Source organism: Nicotiana tabacum, chromosome 7 (genome assembly GCF_000715075.1).
Source record: "Nicotiana tabacum cultivar K326 chromosome 7, ASM71507v2, whole genome shotgun sequence".
In the NCBI taxonomy this organism is placed as follows: domain Eukaryota; kingdom Viridiplantae; phylum Streptophyta; class Magnoliopsida; order Solanales; family Solanaceae; genus Nicotiana; species Nicotiana tabacum.
This window is the reverse complement of record NC_134086.1, coordinates 58,934,351-58,959,550: the sequence shown is the minus strand read 5'-3', so window position 1 is coordinate 58,959,550 and position 25,200 is coordinate 58,934,351. Positions and strand designations below refer to the sequence as shown.

General features: G+C 37.2%; 1 protein-coding gene across 1 annotated transcript; it reads right to left on the bottom strand.

The window, feature by feature from the left end:
• Positions 1 to 16,979: 16,979 nt before the first annotated feature.
• On the bottom strand, positions 16,980 to 25,022 carry LOC107811436 (NEDD8-activating enzyme E1 catalytic subunit). Its single transcript, XM_075257241.1, has 9 exons — positions 24,811 to 25,022; positions 24,542 to 24,705; positions 23,005 to 23,207; positions 20,374 to 20,606; positions 20,229 to 20,291; positions 20,068 to 20,124; positions 19,745 to 19,866; positions 19,063 to 19,180; positions 16,980 to 17,490 (listed from the first exon to the last, which is right to left on the bottom strand). Exons 1-9 carry the CDS (start codon positions 24,907 to 24,909, stop codon positions 17,203 to 17,205), a joined length of 1,347 nt encoding a protein of 448 aa, XP_075113342.1. The 5' UTR covers positions 24,910 to 25,022; the 3' UTR covers positions 16,980 to 17,202.
• Positions 25,023 to 25,200: the final 178 nt, after the last annotated feature.

Sequence of the window (25,200 nt, the reverse complement as noted above, 5' to 3'; positions counted from 1 at the left end):
CTAGGAATTTTTTCAAGGGTGTTCAAATTTAAAAGAAGTAAAAAAAATTCCGGCAAAGGGTGTTCAATACATGTTATATACCTCTAAAACGTAATATTTTACCTATATACACAGTACAATTTTTCGGCAAAGGGTGGTCAGTTGACCACCCTTATCTCTACGTGGCTTCGCCACTGCCCGTACTAGAGCCAGGGGCGAAGCCTCACTTAAGTTACGGTGGTCAATTGACCACCTTTTGTCCGAAAATTACACTGCGTATATAAGTAAAATATTCAGTTTAGAGGTACATAACATATATTGAACACCCTTTGTTAGATTTGCTTTTTTACTTATTTCAAGTTTGAATACCCTTCAAAAAAATTCTAGTTTCGCCAATGACTAGAGCTTATTAGTAAAATTTAAGATTGTCGAACTGATCTTTCGTATACTGTGTTCCTTCCATCATATAACAAAGTTTTCTAGAAAAAAAAATTCTTATTACTTTTTTTTTTTTTTGCTATTTATTACTGTAACATTTCACCACTTAACATTACCCTAAATTATACAAAAATAGTAATGACAAGTGCATTCGATATAAAAAGTCTTTTCGTACATTTACATGATTCTCTCCTACTAGTGTTTGCTACTTCTATATAGTAGCTTTTAAAATACGTAAAGAAACTAATTTAGAAGACTAACAGGGTTTTTAATTTGGAAAAAAATAGAGGCAGCACAATACAAACTTGGTATACCTATAATAACTTTAGCTTTAAGAAAAAAAGAGTTTAAGAACTATACATTAATGGTGTAAAAATTATCTGGACAATCAAATAATTTAGAAGATACTCCTTGCTAGTAACTCTATTTTATAAATATTTATTGATTACCTATAATAAATGATAAGCAATCTACTATATATAATCGATTAAATTACAGTAATAGTGTTAAAAAATGTCATTAATTATAACTTAAATCCAAAAAAAATACTCCTACTTTTTTCAAGAATTAATATAAATTACCGAGTGTTTCACGGCAAAGGAAATTATATTTAGAATAGATATTCTAACATTGAAGACATGCCTTTGTGTGCGCAAGTGTCCTGAGGTCCATATTGCGATTCCTTAAAGGGAAGGAGAATAATTGACTAGACTTATTGCCATACAAAAACCAGTTGCATCATATATCCCAACTTTAGTTAGAATAAAATGTACTAGTATTAAAATCAAATAATAGATGGAGCCAGCTGGGAACCTGAATTTTGCTGAGGAATAAAAGAAAAGAAAAGAACTGCTTTTCACATAGTATTTCCAAGCGAAATAAAATATGAAGGAAATCAATCGAAAAAAATGGTAAGCACAAATTGTCGAGGTAGTGCAAATTGATTGAGACACCGCGGTTATAAAAAGTTATATATCTAAGATATTTGTTAAGTAACCGTAACTAAAAACAAATTTAAACAAATACTTTCGAGTTGCTTCAAAAGTTACAAACATTAATCTCAAGAATGTCGTATACAAACTTTAAATTGGTAAAGAAAATGGAAAAATATTAAATCAAATGTCGAAATCCTATGTTGACTAGCTCTTCATTTCACAACGACAGTTCAATTTGATTGAGAGATCAAGATATTAAAAACGTAAATCGCACCCTCTATGATTATAGTAATTTTAAATTTTGAATCCTTCTTTACTTGACGAGATCCCTCTCTCTACCTACACTAATTTTATGTACTAATCTTACTAAAGTTTATCAAAATGCTAGTTACGTTGGAGATATTATCAACTTTAATAGCTCCCCTCAGCAGCTATCAACAATTAGCTTTAGAATTTAATGAGAGGGCAACATGGAAAGCTCTATGCAACATCATGATTTCTATCATAGTCCAGCTAGCTCAGTCTTCCAATCTCTCACATGTAATGTATACTATAATACATCAAGACTCCAGAGACACCAGACTGTTCAGATCCTTTAATTGATGTTGGAATTTGTACTTCACAATGCTGCACGCTTAAGACTAATGATATGTCAAGCATAAACAAATATAATATGGGACCTAATATTTGATAAACCAAGGATAAGACTGACCTTAGCTCTACTACCATGAAAAGAAAGATCAACTTAGTGGCGAAGCCAGAAATTTCCTCGAAGGTGTTCAAACTTGAAATAAGTAAAAAAAATTCCAACAAAGGGTGTTCAATATATGCTATGTACCTCTAAAACCATATATATTACTTATATACGTGTTTAACCAAAAATCTGAGTCTTTGGTCAAGGCTAAAAAGAAATTCGGGTTACTGATAATCAGGAGACGAAAACAAAATACTTTTGAGAATGATGGTAAAGCAGTAAATAGTTTTGTATTTCAGTAAGATCCCAATAATATTTCGTATCCTTACAGATGGTGAGTTCTTCTCCTTTTATAGCTAATCCTAGGAGAAGAGGTAATGCCTTTGTCTTAATGAGGCAATTATGAGCAATAAATGACATTAAAAGAAACGTTACACAATCATTTCTTTTTAAAACAAATATTCTAACGTATTTGATATTTAATGTTATATTTAAACTCTTTTACGTCATCAAATTCGTATCTTCAACTTCTTCCGATCTTCGGTCTTTAGATGACTTGGATAGGTACGAGACTCGTATCTATTTTAGTAACGGTCCGCACCAATGTTGCTTTCTTTTTCCCTTATCTGTTGTCACCCGTGCCTCTTGGCTATTTATTGTGTTTTGACCGTTTGACCAGTCCACGTGTCATGTCACGTCACCTACAATGTAAATTCAGTTTTTTCCCAATACAGATAGTCCCCCCCACTTTCCATTTATTTATCAAGTAAATAATTGGGAAGTGGATTTTCATAAAAAGGGAATTTTTGCCGTAATTAATATTATGACAAATACTGACGCTTCAATTGTCCCTTCCATTTAATGCTTTACATACGTGTCACCTTCTGATCGATTCTGCAATTCTACCCCCTTTTTTCGAGATTTCTTCATTCACACTATTCACGAAATGATAGTTGCCTTTATTATAGGCTTTCCTTCATTGCACTTCTAAATTTGACGGTTGTCATTATAAGCATTTTTAACCCTCTTTCATTTACCTTCTTCTTCATAGATCTTCAACAAGCAATTTCTTACTTGTATTTTCTCTCCCTTTTAGTACATCCTTCTTCAACAATGTCATCTCCAAACCCTAACCCTAGAAAAGTTCCAATTCTTGATCACTTCCCCAATGCCCCTACAAGACATAGGAGAGGCAGAGGAGGTAGGCTTCGGAGCTTGGGCCTAGGGTCCGCTCGTGATGGTTTATCTGGTCCTGCTTCTTCTTCTCCTAATATCGGGAGTTCTATTCCGAAGACCCCTTCTTCTAAAGGTAAAGAAATCCTTGATTCTTCTCAAGAACCTTTAGTCGATGAAATTGTTCCCAGTGATTTGTCTTTTGGGAGTGATAGAACGTCTCTTCAAAGGCAAATTGCAAATTTAGAAAAAGCTGACATTTATCCTTCATTAGTAACCGAGCTTACAATCCCTACCATCAGAAGGGATTGTAACTGGAGCAATACTCTACGAATGTCAATTCCTTCCCCAAATCAAAGAATTTCTTCCTTTAGAAATGGTTATTCTTTCGTTTATACTTACCCATTTACTTTGGGGTTTAATCCTCCGGTAGACCCAGTCACTATTAACTTTTATCGTTTCTTTAAAATTTGTTTGGCCCAAGTCGGTCCCCTATTGTGGAGAGCAGTGGCTTGTCTGAGATACTTATCTGCCAAAGCCAATGTCGACTTCACCCTTTCTCACCTTATTCATTTATACCATCCCAATTTAATGCGCCATGGGGTTTTTACCTTAACTGCAAGAAGCAAAAAGGTTTTGGTAAACCCTGAAGATGACAGGGATCGTGGATGGTACACCCGTTACGTTGTTGTACGTACGGTGGACTTGCTTGGTGAAACAAATATTCCCTTCCCTGAGAAGTGGAATTTTGCACGTAAGTTTCCTTTTATTTATCGCACCTATTTTTGAGAATTCTGATTCTTTTTCTCACTTCGTCTTTTTTTGGTTTTTTGTAGCAACCATGGGAGATGTGGAACTTATTCCTAACTTCCGTGGTTGGGTAGATTCAATTTTGAAGATTGCTCTTAAGGATCAAAGAACTTGGAAATCAATTTCTTCTTTACATGGCTGGAAGGTGAAAACACATGGTATGTCCCTTTTTACACGTTTTTTTTTACATGCCAAGCACCTTTTTCTCAATGTTGATTATGTATCCTTCTTTTGATCAGGATTTGGTATTAGAGGAATGACAGCTAAAGTAGCTATGGCCATTCGCATGTCTGCTAATGCTGCACTTGATTTGAACAAAGCTCGAGCTTCACTTCCCAAAAGGAAAGCTATAGGAGAAAGTTCTGAGAATGAGGAAGAGGAAGATACCTCTTTAATTGCCAGGCCAAGAGTTAGGAGACGAGTCATTAATAGTGATGAAATTGAGGATACCCCTGCTCAAACTTCGTCCACCAAGCCTGTTTTGATTCATTTTGACGAGGACACCGTGCCAAAAGATACTAATGAATTAACTCAGCGTCTTTTTGATAGTGGTTTTGAGAGTGGCGAGCCCAGCCCTGTTTTTGATGAAGCTCCTCTCTCCTCATTCGTTCCTATTTCCTCCATTCCTTTGCCAGTTTCAACTGCACCTGCTTCCGTTCCTGTGTCAGTTTCTTCATCTTCTCCTTCCATCCCTTCTTTGACTCTTATGGCTCTTGTTGCTGTGTTTTCCTTTTCTATTAATCCTCCTTCCATGGCTCCTCCTCCCTTCGTTCAGCATACAGAGGCGGGTTCTAGCAGTAGAACCATGGCTATGAGAAGTGTTACTCTTGAAGTTCCTGCCAACCATAGCCTTTTGAGAAAGACTGGTAGTGTTGATGTTTGGCTCGAGCCTCTAATCGGTGATATTGAGAAGAAGAAGATGGAAAGCCACAGCTGCCTGACTCTGATGAATGACATAGTTCATTCTACTTTGAAGGTATTTTTCCTTTACCAACAAGTTTTTTATTTTCGATCTACAAATCCTCATTTCTATGAGTTGTCTCTGTAGGCTAACCTTATTGGTACCGAATTGATGGGAAGAATTTCCCTTCTGGAAAGAAAAACCCGTGAGTCTGAAAAATCCATCCATAAGGCCGAGGAAATAGCCAGGGGAGCCCAGCTTGAAGCAACTAATTGGAAAGAACAGTTTGAGAATGCTCAGGGGACCATAGAGGAGTTGCAAGAAAGTAGAAATCTCCTGGAGCAGCAAAAGCGTGGTTTGACTTCTGAACTAGCGACTGTCAAGGCTTCTTCAAGCCAATTTAAAAGAGATAAAGAGCTTTTGGAGTGCTCAATGTCAGAACAATTATCAAAGGCTAGTGAAGAAGTCAGGGAGCTTAAGGCACTTTTAGCCAAGAAAGAAGAATATGCAGGAGAATTAGTGCAAAGCTTGACTCAAGCTCAAGCTGACTTACATACCTCCTCTGACGAGATTCGAGCTTTGAAGAGCTCTCATGACTCCCTTGAAGCTTCCTTTGATTCCCATTTAGCTGAACATCAAATATTGAAGAATGATCTTGCTATGTGGGAAAGGGAGTATGGACTTCTGGAGGAGAACTTCAACATAGAGGTGAGTTGGGCTTTCCTGAAATCTCGCCGTAATGCTCTGATGGAAGCTGCTCAGGAAAGCTTCGATTTGCAATCTGAATTAGCCAAAGTCTTAGACACTATCTAGAAAAGTCAACAGCCTGTTGATACTCCTTCTCCTGCACTTGAAGCTCCTGGAACGGAAGAGCTTTTAAATGAAGAAGTGGCTACTGCAGCAATTGAGGTTGCAATTCCGGCTCCCGAGGGTGAAACTTCTGTGACACATTCCATGAAAGCTGAAGCTCCTGTGATTCTTGCTCCCCTCGGTGATTTCAATATTCCAAGCCCAATTAAAATTGCTCTTGAAAATGAAATTGCAACTTCTGATGTTCCAACCCCTTCAGTGACTAGCTGAAAATGAAATTGTTGTTTTTGTTTTTATTAATTGGTGGTGTTATCCCTTGGCAACTTTAAGGGATCTTTTGACGAAGTCCCCAGTTATCATAATGGGGCATTTGTAAAAAACAAATATTTTGCTGACTAAATTTGTACTTAGTCTTTTATATTAAGAAGTTTTTATTGGTACTTCCGTATATTTTATCCTTGCCCATTTATCTAGGACTTATAGAATAGCTTAGCATTTTTATTCTTTTAAAATTCTTTATGATTCTTCTCATGGATTATCAACATGAGGCTTATAAAAGAGGGCCCTTTTATTTTATCGACACTTAATGAAGAAGACGTCTCAACTTCATAATGGTGTTTATAATACGATGAAAGAAATAGGAATACACACGTTTTGTATGAAACAACTTTGGCAAGTTTCTATTCATGAACTTTAACAAGTGTTTGACTATTACATGTATTACAATACATCTACAACTTTCTCGTAACTGTTTTTTTTTTTGTAACAGATTTGTACATAACATAGAATAAACAAGATTTTTCTTCATAACCTGTTTCAGTACATAGTCATGACCCTATCTTTATATATTAAGAAGGGTTTGAGAGGTGACTTTGTTTATGAGTTTTGAGAGATGACTTTGTTGTTCTCATGAATGCTGAAGACTTCGTAACTTTTTCTCAACACTTGTCTCTTTGTGGCCGACTTTTGTTCGATATTCGTATCTGCACTTCTACACGTATCTGTGTACAATATGTAGTCCCCCAAGTGTTTGAGCGGTGAAGTATGAAGCCTCGAGCACTTGTTTATTTCTTTTACTTTGGCCCTTTTCCTGAAACAGAAAGATATACGGGACTCGTAGGTGCGATTATAGATGAAGACTGCCTAACTCGTGTGTATTTCCATCAGATTAATTGTAACCCTGGGCTGGGAATTTAAGAATACTCCATTTTGCCTTGCAGGTTGTGACTCATCATTTGGCACGAGTTAGGGTGTTTTGCCTAGCATCTAAAATCGTTAGTAAAACATTAATAATCCAAGAGAGAAATTTTAACATGGTGATACCTGACCGTAGGTACTTTCTCAAAAGTAATATCTTTTTAAGTGGACGGCATTCCAATGTGAGGGTAAAACTTTGTCGTCCATTGTCTCCAACTGGTATGCTCCTTTTCCCGCAATGTCACGGACTTTGTACGGTCCTTCCCATGTTGGACTTAGCTTTCCTGAGTTAGCAGCCTTTGCAGATTGGAACACCTTTTTAAGCACGAAGTCCCCAATTTTGAAAAATCTGAGGCGTGCTTTCCTATTGTAATATCGTTCAATTACTTGCTTTTGTGCTGCCATCCTTATCAATGCAGCTTCTCTTCTTCCTTCAAGTAAATCAAGGTTGACCCGCATCTCTTCATCATTAGATTCCTCCGTTGCTTGATCGTACCGTGTGCTTGGCTCACCTATTTCAACTGGAATTAAGGCTTCCGCACCATAAACCATTGAAAATGGTGTTTCTCCAGTGCCTGTTTTGGTCGTTGTACGATAAGCCCATAATACTCCAGGTAACACCTCAGGCCAATTACCTTTTGAATCCTGTAACCTCTTCTTCAAGTTGTTGATAATGACTTTGTTAGTAGATTCCGCTTGTCCATTACCTACTGGATGGTATGGCGTAGACGTTATCCTTTTTATCTGCCAACTTCGAAGAAATTCTGTGATTTGAGCTCCAATGAATTGTGGTCCATTGTCACACACGATCTCCTTTGGTGCTCCAAAGCGGCATATTATATTTCGTCATATGAAGTCTTTAACTTCCTTCTCTCATACATGTTTAAATGCCCCTGCTTCTACCCATTTAGTGAAATAATCTGTAAGTACAAGTAGAAACTTTACCTGACCTTTTGCTTGTAGAAGTGGACCTAAGATATCCATTCCCCATTTCATAAAGGGCCACGGGGCTATAACAGGATGTAGTAACTCAGCTGGTCTGTGCATATTGTTGTCGTACCTTTGACATTTATCACATTTGGACACGAAACTGGTTGCTTCTTCTTCCATCTTAGGCCAATAATATCCTGTGCGAATTAATGTTCTTACCAGTGACCGTCCCCCTGCGTGATTCCCACAATGTCCTTCGTGCACTTCTCTCATCACATATTCTGTTTGAGAGGGTCCGAGACACCTTGCTAGTGGTCCACCGAACATCTTTCGATAAAGATTTCCTTGATATAAACAATATCGAGCAGCTTTTTTGCGAAGTGCGTGAGCCTTTCCTTTGTCATTAGGCACGGTACCGTGCTGTAAAAAGGCAACAATTTCGTTTCTCCAATCCCATGTTAAATGATTAAAATTTACCTCGTTTTTATCATATTCGAGAACGGAATGAAATAAATGTATGACTGAAGCATTTGTATCGTTTGCTACGTCTGCTGCAGATGCGAGATTTGCTAAAGCATCTGCCTCTACATTCTCGTCTCTTGGGATCTGCACTACTTTCCAAGTGTGGAATTGTTTTATTAACTCTCGTACCTTTGCGAGGTATTCTTGCATTCGCGTCTCTCTGGCTGTATAAGTCCCCAGCATTTGATTGACCACGAGTTGAGAATCACTCTTGATTATAATCTGTGTTATGCCGAGTTCTCGTGCCAATTCTAAACCTGCAATTACAGCCTCATACTCTGCTTCATTGTTAGTTATAGAATGACATTTTATAGCCTGTCTAATAGTCTCACCCGCAGGTGGTACGAGGACTATCCCTAGGCCTGCCCCTTTTACATTAGATGAACCATCAGTGAATAAAACCCAAGTCCACGGGTTTGCACCATTAAAAACTAGTAATTCTTTTTCTGCTTCTAAATGCATCCCCTGGCTAAAATCAGCCACGAAATCAGCTAGTACTTGAGATTTTATAGCGGTCCTGGATTGATAAACAACTTCATATTCACTTAGTTCTATAGCCCATTTTGCTAATCTTCCTGAAAGTTCGTGTTTATGCAAAATATTTCGAAGCGGAAAAGCAGTAACTACATTAATGGGATGACATTGAAAATAAGGTCTTAATTTTCTAGATGGCATGATCAAAGCTAATGCTAATTTTTCTAACTGTGGGTATCGTGTCTCAGCATCCAATAAGGACTTACTTACATAATAAATAGGAAATTGTTTACCTTGGTCCTCGCGGACTAAAACAGCACTCACCGCGACTTCAGATACGGCTAGATAGATGAGAAGTTTTTTCCCCACCTTTGGTTTTGCCAACAACGGTGGTTTTGACAAATAAGCTTTCAAATTTCTAAGGGCTTGTTGACAATCTTCATTCCATTCAAAATGATCTTGCTTTTTGAGTGCAGAGAAAAACTTAAAACACCTTTCTGAGGATTTGGAAATAAATCTCCCCAAAGCTGCAATTCTTCATGTTAATCTTTGTACTTCCTTTTTATTAGTAAGGATATCAGGGATTTCTTCTATTGCTTTGATCTGAGAAGGATTCACTTCAATACCACGGTTAGAAACAAGAAAACCCAAAAACTTACCTGATGCAACTCCAAATGCACATTTTTCTGGGTTGAGTTTCATATTAAATTTTCGCAAAATTTCAAATGTAACAGATAGATGAGAAATATGATCATGAGATCGCTGGGTTTTGACGAGCATATCGTCTATATATACCTCTATTGTTTTCCCTAAATGTTCTTGGAACATTTTGGTGACCAACCTTTGATAGGTTGCCCCAGCATTTTTGAGACCAAAGGGCATTACTTTATAACAGTAAGTCCCCTTGTCTGTGATGAAAGAAGTTTTTTCTTCATCACCAGGATCCATTTTAATTTGATTATATCCCGAGTATGCATCTAAAAAACTTAAAAGTTCATGACCTGCGGTTGCATCAATTAGTTGGTCTATATGCGGTAAAGGAAAGGAATCTTTTGGACAGGCTTTGTTTAGATCGGTATAATCCACACAAACGCGTCACTTACCATTTTTCTTGGGTACGACCACCGTGTTAGCTAGCCAATTAGGATACTTTACCTCACGGATCGATCCGATTTTTAATAATTTTTGGACCTCATCCTGAATCACCTGGTTCTTGAAAGCACCTTGCTTTCTTTTCTTTTGCTTTATTGGTGTGAAAGAAGGGTCCTCATTGAGTTTGTGAGTCATCACATCCGGTGGTATCCCTGTCATATCAGTGTGGGACCAAGCAAAGCAATCTAAGTTAGCTTTTAAAAATTCGATTATCATACCTCGCATGATTATCATACCTTCCGTTCAGGCCATTGCTCAAATAATATCACTGCCTCGAGCTCTTCAATTCTCGTTTTGATGCTTTCATTTTCTTCAGGTTCCTGAATTATGTCAGGCCTTGAGTCCAAATCTGTCTTTTCTTGTTCAGCTGAAGTTTGATCTTTTTTACCTTCAACTGTTTCCTGTAATTGCTATTTTTCTTTATTTACGGTGCTCGTACTTGTTACAGTGTTGACACTTCTAGCCATCTGCTGATCCCCACGAATTTGGCAAATTCCCCATGGTGATGGGAATTTAATAACTTGATGTAGAGTTGATGGGACAGCATCCATATCGTGTATTCATGGTCTCCCCATGATCATATTGTAAGCCATTTCCATATCAACTACCTGAAATTTAGTTTCTTTAACAACACCCGTAGCAAAAGTTGTTAGAATTACCTCTCCTTTTGTTACCACACTTGAATTGTCGAAGCCTGACAAGGTGTGCACCTTGGGTATCATTTTGTCTTCAGCTTGCATTTCACATAATACCCTTAGTAGTATAATATTTACAGAACTTCCTGGACCAATCAAAACTCGTTTTACATTAGTATCATGTACAAGTAAAGATATTACCAGTGCGTCATTATGTGGAGTTGTCACTCCTTTGGTATCTGCGTCATCGAACAAAATACTTTCATTTTCTAGGACCTGCCGCACCCGTTTCCCATGTGTAATTGTTACCTTAGAAACCTTGTTGGAGGCTGTGTAGGTTATGTCGTGAATATCTTCTCCCCCACTTATCACATTCACTGTCCTCTTGGGTGAAGGAGGTTGTGGTGGCTCTTGCATGTTTTTCATATAAGCTTGTTTTCCTTTCTCGCTAAATAACTCAGTGAGGTACCCTTGCTTCAATAGATGATCCACTTCACTCTGCAAGAATCTACATTCTGAAGTTTTGTGCTCGTGATCATTGTGAAATTCGCACCAATGATCTGGATTGCGTCTATTTGGATTTGACCGCATCTCTTTTGGCCACCGTACCTTATCTCCCATGCTTCTTAAAATAGCTACGAGCTCGTAGGTAGAGACATTAAAATTATATCCGCCGAATCGTGCCTTTAAACTTCTGTCATCATCTCGTGATTCTTGTCTGTTGCGATCATTCCTGAACTTTGAAGAAGAACCAGAGTCCATGTTCCTCGATTTTTGATCATATTGCTGGCTATCTTGTTTCGACCGTGGGTCTTTTCCTGCAGGTCCCATATATGGATCGTACCTATTTTTACCTGATCTTTTTTCGGTTTCTGATCTTCGGGGACCACCCCTTTCTTCATGATGAAACTTAGGTACGGTATCTTCTTCAATTCGTAGCTTCGTACAATACCTGTTGTAAACATCATTCCACGTGGTTGCAGGAAATTCTCGAAGGCTTTCTTTGAGTCGTCTCGTGACTTCAGAACTTTTGTCATTTAAATTACTTGCAAAGGCTATTGCAGCCCAGTTGTCAGGCACACGAGGTAGAGTCATTCTTTCACGCTGGAATCTATCAACAAAATTTCTAAGCAACTCTGAATCCCCTTGTTTGATTTTGAAAATATCTTCCATTCTTTTCTCAACCTTTTGTGCTCCCGAATGTGCTTTAATAAAAGAATCTGCAAGCTCAGCAAAAGAATTAATAGAATTTTCAGATAAAAGAGAATATCAGGTTAATGCACCCTTGGTGAGTGTTTCTCCAAATTTCTTGACCAGTACTGATTCAATTTCTTGTTTGGTCAAGTCGTTGCCTCTCACGCCTGTTGTAAATGCAGTCACGTGGTCACGTGGGTCTGTAGTACCATCATATTTCGGGATGTCAGGCATTTTGGACTTTTTCGGAATTGGAAAGGGAGCAACACTTGGCTTCCATGGTTGTTGTGAGTATTTGTCCATGTCTACTCCTTTTATTACAGGCGGAACTCCAGGGATTTGCTCAATACGCTCATTTTGTTCCTTAATCTGTTTCTGCAAGGTTAGTACTAAATTTTGCAAATATGAATTATTTGAATTACCTGGTCCCCCTTCCTGTGGTCCTTTGGGGGTTGCTCCGTTTCCAGAATTATCAAGACCAGAACGGGAATTCTCCAATGTATTATTATTAGGAGTTGGTGTGGGTGGTGCAGCAGGCAATAAACTAACAAGTGCCTGAAGAGCTTTGCCGACCTGTGCATCAATTAGCTTTTGTAAAGCTTCAGTTGTAACTCCTTCAAAGTGTTCAGATTGTTCTTGTTGATCAGCACGGGATTCAGTAACAGGAGTGTCTTCACGAGATTGACGTGGTGAATATGGAGGGGAGGGAACCACGTCACCTTGATTTTGATGGATTTGATTTTCATGGTTTCCCAATGTGTTATTACTGTTATTGTCGGTGTTGTTGTTTGACATGGTGACGACAATGGACAAGATATAGCTTAAAAGAAAAGATTATCATATTCCCGGTAACGGAACCAATTTGTTTAACCAAAAATCTGAGTCTTTGGTCAAGGCTAAAAAGAAATTCGGGTTACTGATAATCAGGAGACGAAAAGAAAATACTTTTGAGAATGATGGTAAAGCAGTAAATAGTTTTGTATTTCAGTAAGATCCCAATAATATTTCGTATCCTTACAGATGGTGAGTTCTTCTCCTTTTATAGCTAATCCTAGGAGAAGAAGTAATGTCTTTGTCTTAATGAGGCAATTATGAGCAATAAATGACATTAAAAGAAACGTTACACAATCATTTCTTTTTAAAACAAATATTCTAACGTATTTGATATTTAATGCTATATTTAAACTCTTTTACGTCATCAGATTCGTATCTTCAACTTCTTCCGATTTTCGGTCTTTAGATGACTTGGATAGGTACGAGACTTGTACCTATTTTAGTAACGGTCCGCACCAATGTTGCTTTCTTTTTCCCTTATTTGTTGTCACTCATGCCTCTTGGCTATTTATTATGTTTTGACCATTTGACAAGTCCACGTGTCATGCTACGTCACCTACAATGTAAATTCGATTTTTTTCCAATACAATACGCAATGCAATTTTCCGACAAAGGACAGTCAATTGACCACCCAAGCAAAGTGTGGCTTAGCCCCTGCCTGACGCAATCCTAAAAGCTAGTCATGAGCTGAAAATTGCCCACTACATTGGTAATAAATGCACCTCCTCGAGCGCTCAAAAACCTTGGAAAGCAGGGTCCTTAGTGGAGTGGAAGCTGATCTTCCACTTACCTATGGATTGCAAACGGTAAAGTTGAACTATATGTATATCTTAATCTTAATTTTAACAAATTAATTCTGTCTGTCTGAATCTTCTTTATGATTTTCAATAATGTGACAGATAACTCGTTTCTTTAAGGTTCGTCATATAGTTATGTATACAACAAAAAAACTAGTGAATTATGAGTGTGTGTGACCTCCATACCACAAGATTCGCTGGCTAAAGAGCAATAAGGACCCCACCCTTTTGTGGGAGCAAGAAGCTTATGGTTCTGAGAGGTTTTAGTATCACTGTCTGCTGTATCTGCGAAACCATGTTTTGTCTTTATGACAAGTAACATTGCAAGAAAGAAACATTAAAGTAGAACAGATCTCGAAATCCATTTTTAGATCAATTTCTTTTTCAGATTTGTCGGATTAGAATGTTTGACCGGAGACAATTGCAAGATCACATACTTATCACCACCTCTGTTTTAAAAAGCAAAATTAGGGCACTCGTAAAACGCCCTTGAGCTTATGTGTGGGGCTTAGTTTCGTGAGACTTACGCCTCGGCTGTCGGGGCTTACGCCCCCGACACGCCCAACGCCTTACGTATTGGGCTCGCCTAATAGAACTTTATGCAATTGTGTCTAACTAACCTTGTAAATCCTCAAATTTTCTTAATAAATCGTCTATTCAAAGTTACTTTTTTTAATCATAAATCATTAATTTGAGAGTATTGCATGTCATAATTAAAATAAAATTTATTGCACGTTATCCACTAAGATTGTTATGATAGTAAATTTTAAATAAAGCATTCATTTAAAAGTATTTATTTATTCACTTTTGTTATGTCTTTATTATATTAATCCATAACTTTTTTATAATTATTTTCCTAAATATTATTTTTCATGTTTACGAAATACAATACTTATTAATTTAATAGCTCAGTAGTAGCTAGTAACTATTTACAAATAATTAGTTATCATGATAGTATGGTGAATTATGTGTCACTTTATTAACTTGTTGAAACTTAAAAATAAATGATGCTAGAGAATCATATTTAAATTTTGAATAATATTTTATATAAATTCTCTTTCAAATAGAAAGCATATTAAATAAAAGGAGTATTTTAAAAAAAATCAAATTATAATATCGAAATTCTTTTAAGATTCATTACTCCTTAAGAGATACATATAAGATTTCGCATCGAATATGCACTTTTGATGTTTGAGTTGTAGCGATGTTGCAGCTACTTTGCATATTATGATATATGTCATACTTTTTGTATTATTCATAGTTGAATTATAATCTATGAATATTTTAAATAGATTATTTGTTATAATTTTGTGATTTTAATGTAATTTTTATAATTATTTTTATTTTATATTATCTTAAAATTTTTGAAATTAGTAAAATTTAAAGATATGTGGGACTTACGCCCCATGTCTCAAGGCTTACGCCTCGCCTCGTCAGAGGTAAAATGTCTCGCCTCACGCCCCACCTTTTTAAAACATTGATCACCACAACCCTTCCAAATGTCTCCTTCCTTTTCGAGCTGGGGGGGGGGGGGAGGGGGAGGAGAGGACGTATCGGACTTGAATTTTGGATAAGTTAGTTGAGTGGTGGATAAAGTACTACTTGGCAATATTTCTACCAAGATTGAAAAAACGCCCATTCTCTGCATCTGCGACTGCTATATTTCATTAACGTCCAATTATACCTGTCCAAGGTCAACAGCTTGGTCCTCCCCCTTTTTATGACAACTCATTTATCACTTCTATGAATCGATAAGATAGGAGTCGGAGCAGCTCATGATCATCATTACTAGTACGGAGTATTATTTTTTAAAGCTGAGGCTAAGGGTGTATTATGGGCCGGGCTCAGCCCGGGACCGCGTGTCAAACGAGCCGGTCTCTAATGGTGCAAAAGTCCATAGCGGGCCGGTCCTTACCATAGCGTGACCGTTCCTGGGCCGGTTCAACCGGGCCAAACAGGCCCAACGGCTAATTTTAAAAAAAAAAATAAAAAGGGACAGCGGTCAAATATTTAAGATGTAGCCGTTGGACTGCACCTTTAGCCGTTTGGCACTTTCAAAAATAGTCATTTGGCTCCCAAACTTTGTTTTAACCCCAAACTTTTTATAATTACACTTTTTCCCTATTATCAACTATAAATACCCCTCATTCTTTCATTTTTACTCACAAATTCATCAATCTCTCTCATTTCTCAAACTGAAGTATTCAAATCTTCAAGTCTTCACTCATCTCACATTTCTTAATTCAAGTTAAATCATGTCCGGTGATTCTAGATTGCACCCATTTGTTTTGGAACACTTTAATGTGGTAGAAGAAAATGAAGAAGTTTACATAATAAAGTGCAAGAACTGTGGTCGAGTCTACACTCGTCGTCGAAAGGAGGGCACAGACTCTTTAAGAAGGCATATAAAGAGTTGTCTTGCGCGTTCTCCAGACATTCGTATTTAAGATTTTAAGTTGATTTGAGATAATTTGTGTTCTTTTAAAATTATTAGACGTATTATGCTAAATATTCTAGTTTGTTAGATTAATTTGAAGTATTATGTTGAATGTATTGAACTTTAATTTGAAGTATTAAATGTAAACTTTAATTTCGCAGCTTTGATACCGAGTATTAAATGTAAGCTTTAATTTGAACTATATATATTGCTTATATATATTATATATACTATATCTACAAATGTAAACTTTAATTTGCAGCTTTGATACCGAGTATTAAATGTAAACTTTAATTTGAACTATATATATAGTTTATATGTATTAGATATATATATATATATATATATATATATACACATACATATATATATATAATTATATATACATACTATATATATTTATATAGCTATATATAAGCAATTTATATTAGTATATACATATATAGTTTACAAGAAATTGCCTTAGATTTAAAAAAAATAGCCCAGAACGAAAAGGCCCGCAGGTCCGGCCCATTTAGCCCAGGACCATGTGGGCTTAGGACCGCAGTGGGCCGGTTCCACTCATTTGGCCCGCTTGGCCCGGGACCACCAAAGCCCGGCCCACAAAGCACATGCCCGTTTGGCCCGGGCCCGGACCACAATACAGCCTTAGCTGAGGCTGTCAAAAGTATGTACAAAGAGGGTCTGCAGCTCAACTCAGTCTTTCGACTATATGTATAAAGGAGGATATTTACGCTATATACCCAAACGTAGAAATGAAACGAAAAAACGACCAATTAACAAGCATAGAGAACGTGCCTGTGCCTCATCAATCTATAGACCACCCACCCAGCATATAAAAGTTGTACTAAGATAATCACGGCTTTAGGATTAAACAGTTAACCAGCATCAAGTACTGCAATAGCAGCAAAGTTTTCTCCATTCAACTTGTGATTTCTTTACCTACATAGTTTCCTATACATGTTTGCGTCTATAGCAGATAATTTTGAGAAGGAATGAAGAAAATTACTATCAGATTGATCTGACCTTCAAGTATTTTGACAAATTTCAAGTAAAGATTACGAAGTGTAGAACTCTCTCATTTCATTTCACATGTTGGTGATACTTCACCAAGTTTTACGTCCACATGATAAGAAAGAGTTACAAAAATGGAGGTATTCCCTATCAACCTCGTCAGTTACTGCATTTTGCTCATGCATTGAACTAGAGAAAAATTAGAGGAGAAAAGAAGCTATGCTCCTAAAAGTAGGCTTACCAGGAACAAGTAAAAGGCTAATGGATAACTGAAAATTAAGCCCCACCAGCCATGTCCATATCTGTAACTCCATCAATTCCCTTGAAAACAACACGTAATTTCCTGGAACATGATTGCTTTGTATCTCCTTTTCCGGCTGCACCAGTAACATGAACAATGTCCCTTGGAGATTTGCTCATAAGCTCAAACAATGGTAAATCCAAATTCGATCGAGTCATCTCTTCCAGTACTGGAGGTGCTTGCATGTACAGATTCTTCCCTCGATACGTCACACTTACTCTAGTTAATAGTAGCTTAGGGTGATCTTCTAGCAGACCAATGAACTGCACAACACCAGAAAGGAGACGAAAGCTCAAACATTATTACTTGTATCACCAACCAATCCATTTATTACCCTTTTGTCGTGGTGGAATATCTAACATGCTCAAACAATAAGGCGAAATTGACAGGAAGTTAGCGCATCAAATTATATGGTCTTCAATATAGGTATCTTCCCATGAGATTTTTATGGCAGATAACTCAATGTATCAGAGAGAGTAATTCCGAAAGTTCTTTAGCAATTTCCAGCTTTCAACACAGAGAAACTATGTGAATGAGATGCTGCAGTCACAGATCTTCCAGACATCATAAAGGGCAAATCAGTGGGAGTAATGAACTCCGACAGAAACATAAATATTAACACCCACCCCCCACCCCCCACCCACCCCAAAAAAAAAGGTCTCTCCTCTCTTATGCTTATCCAATTGTTCCAAAGAGGGTTTAATTAAAGCTTTTATCCAACCAAGAGTATGATAAGGTCCTATGTGATCATTCCAACTTTTACTACAAGCAATCCATACCAGGAAGTTACTATGAACATTGGCTATGAACAGCACAAAGAACATTGAAGCATCTAAATGGAACTTCCAACGAATTGTATTCTGCTTTTTCATTTTTGGTATAAAGAAAACTATGTAAATGATGAAGAATCCATTTTAGACATCATAGAATCCTTGTAAGGAGCAAAGATAGGTTTTTTGATTACTATCTGGAATCTGTAAATGGTTACCACTTCCCAGCACAGCCTTTGTGCTGTGTTTTTAATACAACTGTTAACATTCTCAAAAAAATGGAACTTCAACTTATCTGCTGTACGAGAGATTCTTGTTTTGAGGGTGCCATACTTAGATTATTGTTTAATGTAATTGCTGCAGTTGCCAAGTTATCTCATAAGTTCCATTTTCTGCTTTATTTTCCTTTTACAATTATCCTTCTTTAGATGGATTTAATAATATTATATTGGGTGGTTAAGACACGAAATATTTTCATAATTAGGATTACCAATTTTCTGTCTTTGAGGCTGTATACATTGGCTTTCAGACATTTTCAAACTTTCATGACAAGTTCTTCCCTTTTCTTTCAACAGGTTCTAGGGACCTTAGGATTTCTTGCTTGTTCCTAGTTCCTACTACTCCGCTTCATGAATCTTATCTGGTCTTGACACTCCTTTGCCTGTAGAGACAGCAGTAACACCACTCATGATCATTATCAGGAGTGACCTAATATAGTTAGGTGGCCAACATACTAAATCCAGTATTTCAGCCGAATTCTGTTCTCTTTTTTTATACTACTAACTCCAGTATTTCAGCTGACTTCTATTCTCAAGCCTCAAAAGAACAGTCATATCAAGGACACGTTGAAACATGCACGATAAGTTGACAAGTTCAATACTGGGACGTTCTTCCCCAATTCAGCTGGTTTATTTTTTCTGAATGTAGATTAGGAAGCACTCTATTTAGCTGCTTTTGAGAAACGATATATCAAAAAGTTACTGAGGAGGTTTCTTAGTGTTTTACTGAACAATCTTGTGAATGATTAGTAATCTTAAAGAGCTGAGAAATAAAAAGAACAAGAACCTTTTTCAAAGTAACTGAAGCTTCCAGCTCAATGAGAACGCCAGGACCACAAACAAGACACTCTTTGTCCCTCACAAACTCGGTCACTTTGGTGTGCAGACCTTCAACTCCATTGTACCTTCAACAGGTACAGAATTCCGCATAAGTCAACAGAGCTTGGCCAAATGTTTTAAAGGGAAATTCAATTCGTGAGTAATGATAATGCGAGAGAGAGAGAGAGAGAGAGAGAGAGAGAGAGAGAGAGAGAGAGAGAGAGAGAGAGAGAGAGAGAGAGAGAGAGAGTGAGAGAAGAAGAAGAAGAAGAAGAGGAGGAGGAGGAGGAACGCAGATGAGCTGTTGCAAGGGGAGAACCATGGAACACAAATTAGGGTAAAAAATCCTAACATAATGTTACAGGCATAAACAAAGTAAAGAACTCATTTATCAAACAGAAAGCAAGATACAAGACATTAACAGAGAAGAAAGGAAACTAGACTTCTACTGCTTCAGGATAACTTAGTTCTTAATTTCAAATGAATCACAAGTACATAACTGCATTTCTTTTGAAGAAGCCATAAGGAAAGATTAACCTTCAAGATGTTATCAAATTAAAGTGCAAATGCTGACGATAAGACAATTGATTCATAAGACACAACCTGCAACAGTGGCGGAGCTAAGTAAATTAGGATTTAAACAGACTTACGTCAAGTAATTTGATAGAGTTTTGCTGCATCCGGAGACAAGCTTTAAGGTCTCCAAAGCACAGGCAGCAGAAATTATAGCATTGGTGGATGCTATAGCAGGAATGATATTTTTAACAACACCCTGTAAGCAATAATGAAAGATTATTCAATATGAAGTGAGAACACATGACTGCACAAAACCACTATACCAGCCTAATATGGCTGGAGTAGAATAGGTTCTCACCTCAATGCATAATGAAATAAGTACTTTAAGTTTGGCCATATCTATAGGAGGATGTCTAGTTGTCTACAGAAGGCTGAAACTTCCATACCATGAGCATACCTGGGTCAAAGAATAGGTAACTCCCGGAATTCCAAAGAGCTCTGCTCTCTTAACAGCCTACAGCACATGATCAGAGAAGTCGAGGATTGAGAAAGGAAACATGAGAAATGTAGCATACGTCCAAGTACTAAGAATGGAGAAAGCAAAGAGCATAAATCAACCTCTGAATACACCCATTGCATGTGTTCAGGATCATCTGGATCAAATGTTTTGCCACTATGAACCTGCATAAAACTTCTGGGGTGAAAAACAGTGCAGTTGGTCTAGAAGCATGGAAAACCAAGGGCTGGGAAGTTCAATACTTACCTCATCCCATTTGATTAGATGTGCATACTCAATGCAGTGAGCAGCAGTTCTTGGAGTTTCAGCAAGAGTACATAATGGAAACTTCACTTGTGGAGGAAAGAGCCATATTGTACACTCAAAGCAGGGGGTAACACCTGGCATTATAATCCTTGCGTGGCCCTTGAATCCTTCAGTCCCACCATCAACCATAGGCTTAATTGTCTCTTCTCGTGGGTTATCATCAGAATCGTACTCTACACATAATGTCAGATGGATGAGCTAAATCTAGTGCACTTTCACCGACCTCCTTCCGCTAAGTATGAAAACTAGCCAGGAGCATGAGACACATTTCCCCATGGTCTGAAGGAGCTTCAACCCACACTTTGGCTTCTGAAAATGCCTAGTTAGTTGAAAATCTTTATTTAAAATTTATTCAATCAGATCCATCACTCCCTCCTTACTTTGGTATCTTCTTAATTCATGTCTGTTTAATCAATTTGGTTTTCCTATAGAATAAAAGGGCTGCTCCAAGAAGGGCTGGTTCAAGCTTGCAAAAGTGGAGTAAATTGGAAAAAAAAAATCCATTCCCTCTCAGTTTGCATCTCCCCAAAATTGGAAGAGAATTTCAAAGTTATATTTCAAAATCAAATAAACTGATAGCACTCAGAAGTTCAAATACATCCATAGTTCTATAAGATTGTCAATTTTAATATCATCATTGAATTTGTGAATCAATTTTGTACCACAAAATTAAAATGTGTATTAAAAATAGGAGCAGTTTGACTAACAAATTGGTTGGTGTAACAGTTAATGGTCTTCAACTTATAACAAGGGAACCTTGATGTCAATGATATTCCTGTTTATCTTTGGGGCTAGACGTCTTGGGTTTTGGAGGGGTCACAGGTTGGTATGGGCCAATCTGGCCCTGAGACTAAAGACCACTCTTGGACAGTCACAGGCCAGTTACGCAAATGGGAAGGGCCAATCCAAACCGCATAGGAGTCGAGATAGGTTGCAGTTCCATATTTTAGTTGCACCGATTTAATCATAACATCATAATATCACTTTTCTCCTCCTTATGATCAGATTACTTCTCGTGTTTTATGCAAATTTTTTATTGGTCATATTTTGTACAAAATTTAATTAATCAAACACTTACACGAGAGATTGATTAGTAGTGATGTGGAAAAGATTATATACTAGTTCTTTTCTAATGCTAAGGCTCCTTTTAGTTTATTTAATTATGTTAGGTCATCAGTAATGAGGTTCATATCTGTTAGTTAGCTGTCAGTTATCTAATACATACACACATAAACAACGAGAAGCAATTCGCAAAATCCGGACACGTTATAAACGATAAAATCCTAATATAACAGCCCCTTAGTTTAACCACATTAAGGTTTTCAGGACTAAAATATCATCTCACTTTCATTTGAGGGTTTTGATAAAGGTCCCCCTTCCCCAAGGATTATTTGATAAAACTAAGTATATCACATCAGTACTCTCACTGTATAAGTAAAAGTAATAGTCCCCATTTGCTCTTTAGTCAGTGTAAGTCAAATGCAAACAACAAAAGAGTAAATAAGAAACAACCGTGAAAGAAGAACATTAAATACAACTACACCTCAGTCCCAAACAAGTTGGGGTAAGCCAAAGAAGAACATTAAATGATGCATATTTTTTTCTCTCATGTATGTACACTTGGTTTTTTCCATTGAAAACTGTTTAGTATGTTATTTATTTCAGTATTTGCACGTTATCTTCAAAGTTGAACACTCTTATATGTCTAGTTGATGATACAGATATACAAATATGAGCAACATATGATGGAAGATTTGTGCAAATCCAAGCATGCGGGATCTCATATATTTCATTTTTACATCTTGATGCTTGGACAAATATCCAAGTCAAACTACTCTATCTTCAGACTAGAATCTAATATCTGTTACTTTGCATTTATCTCCTTTTCTTACTTCAATTTTGGCCTCTTATAGAAGTTATAGAAACTGGTTTCAATAAGTATGTGTCATACATGCAACAACACCAACAAAGCCAGTGTAATCCCATAAATGGGGTCTAGGGAGGGTAGTGTATACGCAGACCTAACCCCTACCTTATAAAGATAGAGAGGCCGTTTCCGATAGACCCTCCGCTCAAGGAACAATAGAGATAAGATAAAGCAGCCAAGTAGTTAAACAAAGGAAGCATGTGCCATAAATGGTAACAGGAAAATAGAAATGGATTTATATTTGTCTCATTGTTGATCTGGGCCCAATCTTGATTCATCTAGAACACGTCTAGCTAGAAGCCTAAGGATCTGATGTTCCACGGTAAAAAGAATGGCTCTCCATTTTATTCATCAAAGAAAGAAAAAAGGTGGTTTTGCATTTTACAAAGAAGTATCACTTACAACCTTCCCATTCACCCAGACATTGTTTCAAGATCAGCAACAAGATGACGGAAGAGGGGATGAGTGGTTGGACAATCAAACAGAAAAAAACTAGTACCCTACTACTCAATCAGAAACTTTTGTTCTCCTAAGTAATTAAAAAAAGAATGGGCACAACGCGGAAGCATTCAAGTAAACTACTCAGAAAATAATTTGAACAGCCCATGCAACTTGTTTGAAAAGCATAAGTAGAAAAGACAAACCTAGAAAGCCGCAAGCTACAGAATTTATATAGCTTCGAGCTTCGACAGAATCAAGACCAAGAACAATAATTTGGAAATCACTGTAGAAGCTTATTGGTTTGTCCTCAATCCGACAGAAATGTGGCTTGATATCTACACCATTGACTCTCTCCATCACTTTTTTAGCAGCAACTTCTGCCTTTGGTTTCCCTACATCTTCAAGTCTACATAGGAAGAACTATAAGAAGAAATACTAATAAACATATTGTTGCTAAAATTTCTAAAAGAAATTGTTCCTGCAAGCAAAACGCTAAGGGGATACATCTATACCCTAAATCCAAAGTGAAAGTAGACTCAAGGATCATATACTTGTACATAGCTATAACCATACATTAGAAACTACAAAATGGAAGAAGGATAAACCCTCCTTTCATAAACAGGGAGAAGGACATTATCCTCCTCGAAAATAACAGCTACACGAATGAAAATGCTCTGTGCACCATCCCACACCATTCACTTCATCTTGGGTTTTGTAACCCTAAAGTGCCTTTTTGAAGAAGTGACTAAAAATTACAATTTCAAACAATGTACACAACAAGAATTTAACCATAAGTTTGAATTGCGTAAATTCAGAAAATGATGCAACTCAAAATATACTCCGCACCTGAATAAAAGTTAGCAATTGAGATTGGTAACTTTATTACACTACTTTACAATGTATTCCTCTATTCTATAAAGACTTAGAAATTCGTCTGGGTCAACTCTGAGGACCAACCGCAGCTTTCAAAACTTGGGGATAATGGGCTTGCCCCTCTACTCTTTTATATTAAATTCCAAACTTACTTTGAGGGGTAGTTCAGTGGAGGATACTTTATGTTCGTCAGGTAGGATATCTACTTCATAGATGTAATCTCATGGTGCAGGGCTAGAACTTGTGATCTAAGTCACTCTAAGTCACAAGTCCTTCAACCTCCGCCACCTGAACTAATGCACCCAAGGGTGCGGCCTAGTAATCAATGAAATGGGTTGAGAATTTGAGGTCTCAAGTTCAAATCCCAGCAGATACAAAAACACTAGGTGATTTCTTCTAATCTGTCCAAGCCTCGGTGGATAGAGTTATCTGATATCTGTTGCTAGTGGAAGGTAGCAAGTATCCCGTGGATTTAATCAAGTTGCGCACAAGCTCGGACACCACGGTTATTAGAAAATAAAAATAAAAACTTGTGATCTAAGTCACAAGTCCCTCAACCTTTGCCACTTGAACTAAGCCCTTGGGCTACTACATAATGTGTTCTTTAAAGTAAACTACAGATTATCTAAAACTAGATTGTTTCAAAAATCTCATACTTATAATTCCAACTAGTTTGTATCGCCTTTGTTTCTTTTGCTTTCACAATGTACTTTTTTTAGCTATACTTGCATAGGAAAAGGAAATTGCTATCAGGAAAAAACATGAGACCAAAAATCAGTCAATACAAACCACTTCAATAATACACACATTTCAAATTCAACAAAAATGTCGAATTGCATAGTTTAAAAACGAAAAATATTACGGCACCTGAAGAGAAACTGGCGATTAAGATTGGTAACTTCAATTCGGTCCATATCAATGACCTCGAGGTTACGAAATCCTGAGAAAGCCAAATCCTTAAGCAATTCGCAACCTAATCCACCAGCACCTATCACTAACACTCTTACATACTCCTTTAAATCATCTCTCAACTGTTAAAAGAATACAAGCAATCAGAATTATATTCGTAGATTAGCTGCAACATGATCGTCTTAAAAAAATAAAAAGGAGTAGGGTTTTGGATGGGGGGATTTTACCTCCGTACCGGCCTCGAAGGTCGGCCCAACGAGATTTCCGGGGCGGAGAAGGAGCTTGTCGAGGTCCCTTGATCTGCTTTGTGATGTCGAATCCGCCATTGGGGCAGCGAAAGGGAGAAGTTCACGTTTATGTTGGACCTACTAGCTTCCACTTTACGCAGCTGTTTATGCTCGCACTTCCCCCTTATTCCAAGCAGATGATGCACTTGTCGACAAAAAATATAGGAAGAAATTTGTTGTATTTCCTAAACAAAACAAAAAAATAGAGGGTTCGTTCAACTTATGCAAAAAATTAGAAATATGAGGCTTAAACCATAAAAAGGATGAAAATGTTGGTTTATGTTTAGTTAACTATGGCATGCTGAAAATGTTGGTTTATGTTTAGTCAAC

Coding starts and splice junctions, on each gene's coding strand:
- LOC107811436 (XM_075257241.1), bottom strand. CDS start 24,909: ATGGCGGATTCGACATCACAAAGCAGATCAAGGGACCTCGACAAGCTC. Junction 20,292..20,373: donor ATCTAATCAAATGGGATGAG/GTAAGTATTGAA, acceptor AGTTTTATGCAG/GTTCATAGTGGCAAAACATT. Junction 17,491..19,062: donor CTTCAGTTACTTTGAAAAAG/GTTCTTGTTCTT, acceptor GGTGTTGTGCAG/TTCATTGGTCTGCTAGAAGA.